At 58.5% G+C, this 1,023-nt stretch overlaps 1 protein-coding gene across 1 annotated transcript in view; it reads right to left on the reverse strand.

Moving 5' to 3' along the window:
- The window catches only part of FAM171A2 (family with sequence similarity 171 member A2), a gene marked incomplete at its 5' end in the record, with an annotated part of 10,045 nt that overhangs the window by 3,149 nt on the left and 5,873 nt on the right, over window positions 1–1,023 (reverse strand). The window contains 2 exons of the mRNA XM_027701162.1: window positions 353–469; window positions 589–765. Of these exons, the coding sequence (XP_027556963.1) occupies window positions 353–469; window positions 589–765 (294 nt within the window). The remainder of the gene's footprint in view (window positions 1–352; window positions 470–588; window positions 766–1,023) is intronic.

Consider the following 1,023-nt stretch of genomic DNA (forward strand, 5'->3'; position numbering starts at 1 on the left):
AGTGGGGTCAGAGGGGGAACCCCCATCCCACCAAGAGCACCCCAGGGTGGTGCCACTCCCCACAGACAGCCCTGGAATGGGGGGTCAGGGGGAGAAGCCCCCCCCCAGAGACCCCAGGATGCTGTGACCTCCCCCCAGCCTCAGACAGCCCTGGGACAGGGGGGTTAGAGGGGAACCCCCTTCCACCAGAGCACCTCAGGTGATGCTGGGCCCCCAGACAGCCCTGGGGACGGTGGGGTCAGAGGGGAACCCCACCCCACTCAGAGCACCCCAGGGTGCTGCCACCCCCGAGACAGTCTGTCCCCAGGGCCAGGAGGAGCCAGGTTGGTGGCACCCACCGGTGTCACCTCACCTGTGCTGGGGGAGGGCAGAGCCGCTGCCCAGTATCCCAACTGGGAGGAGACGAATGTCCAGTACAGCTGCCGGCCTTCCTTGCGGATCAGCCCCGTCCCGTTCCGGACCCACAGCCCTGCAGGGACACCCACGCCGGGCTGAGAACCCCCCAAACTCATCACACACCCCCACACCACCCGTGTCACCCCTCTGCCACCCCCCCCCCACCCAGAAACCCCCAAAACCAGCACTCACCGCTCTTGGGGTCAAACCTCCAGGCCGGGACACTGGTGGCCACCACGGCCGCGGCCTCGGGGGCCAAGGGGACGGACAGATGGACAGGGCCGGCCAGCGGCACCTCGGTCCCGTTCCCGGTGAAGAGGTGCACACTGAGAGCCGCCACCGGCGCCAGCTCCAGCCACGTGCCATTGGCTGCGGGGACAACGAGGGGACATCCAGAGCGGGGGACACCACGGGGTGTCCCCCCCCCACAAGTCCACAGTGTCCCGAGTGCAAAGATAAAAAAATAAAATAAAATAAATCAAAATAAATTTTCAAAAAGTAAAAAAACCCTAAAAATAAAAATTTAAAAATAAAATTTTAAAAAAATCATTAAATAAAAATAATTTTTAAAAGGAAAATTAAAAGTAAAATAAAAAACAAACCTAAAAGTAAAATAAAATAAAAATA

This window comes from Neopelma chrysocephalum, unplaced genomic scaffold, assembly GCF_003984885.1.
Source record: "Neopelma chrysocephalum unplaced genomic scaffold, ASM398488v2 Primary Assembly neopelma1_150, whole genome shotgun sequence".
NCBI classification, from domain to species: Eukaryota; Metazoa; Chordata; class Aves; order Passeriformes; family Pipridae; genus Neopelma; species Neopelma chrysocephalum.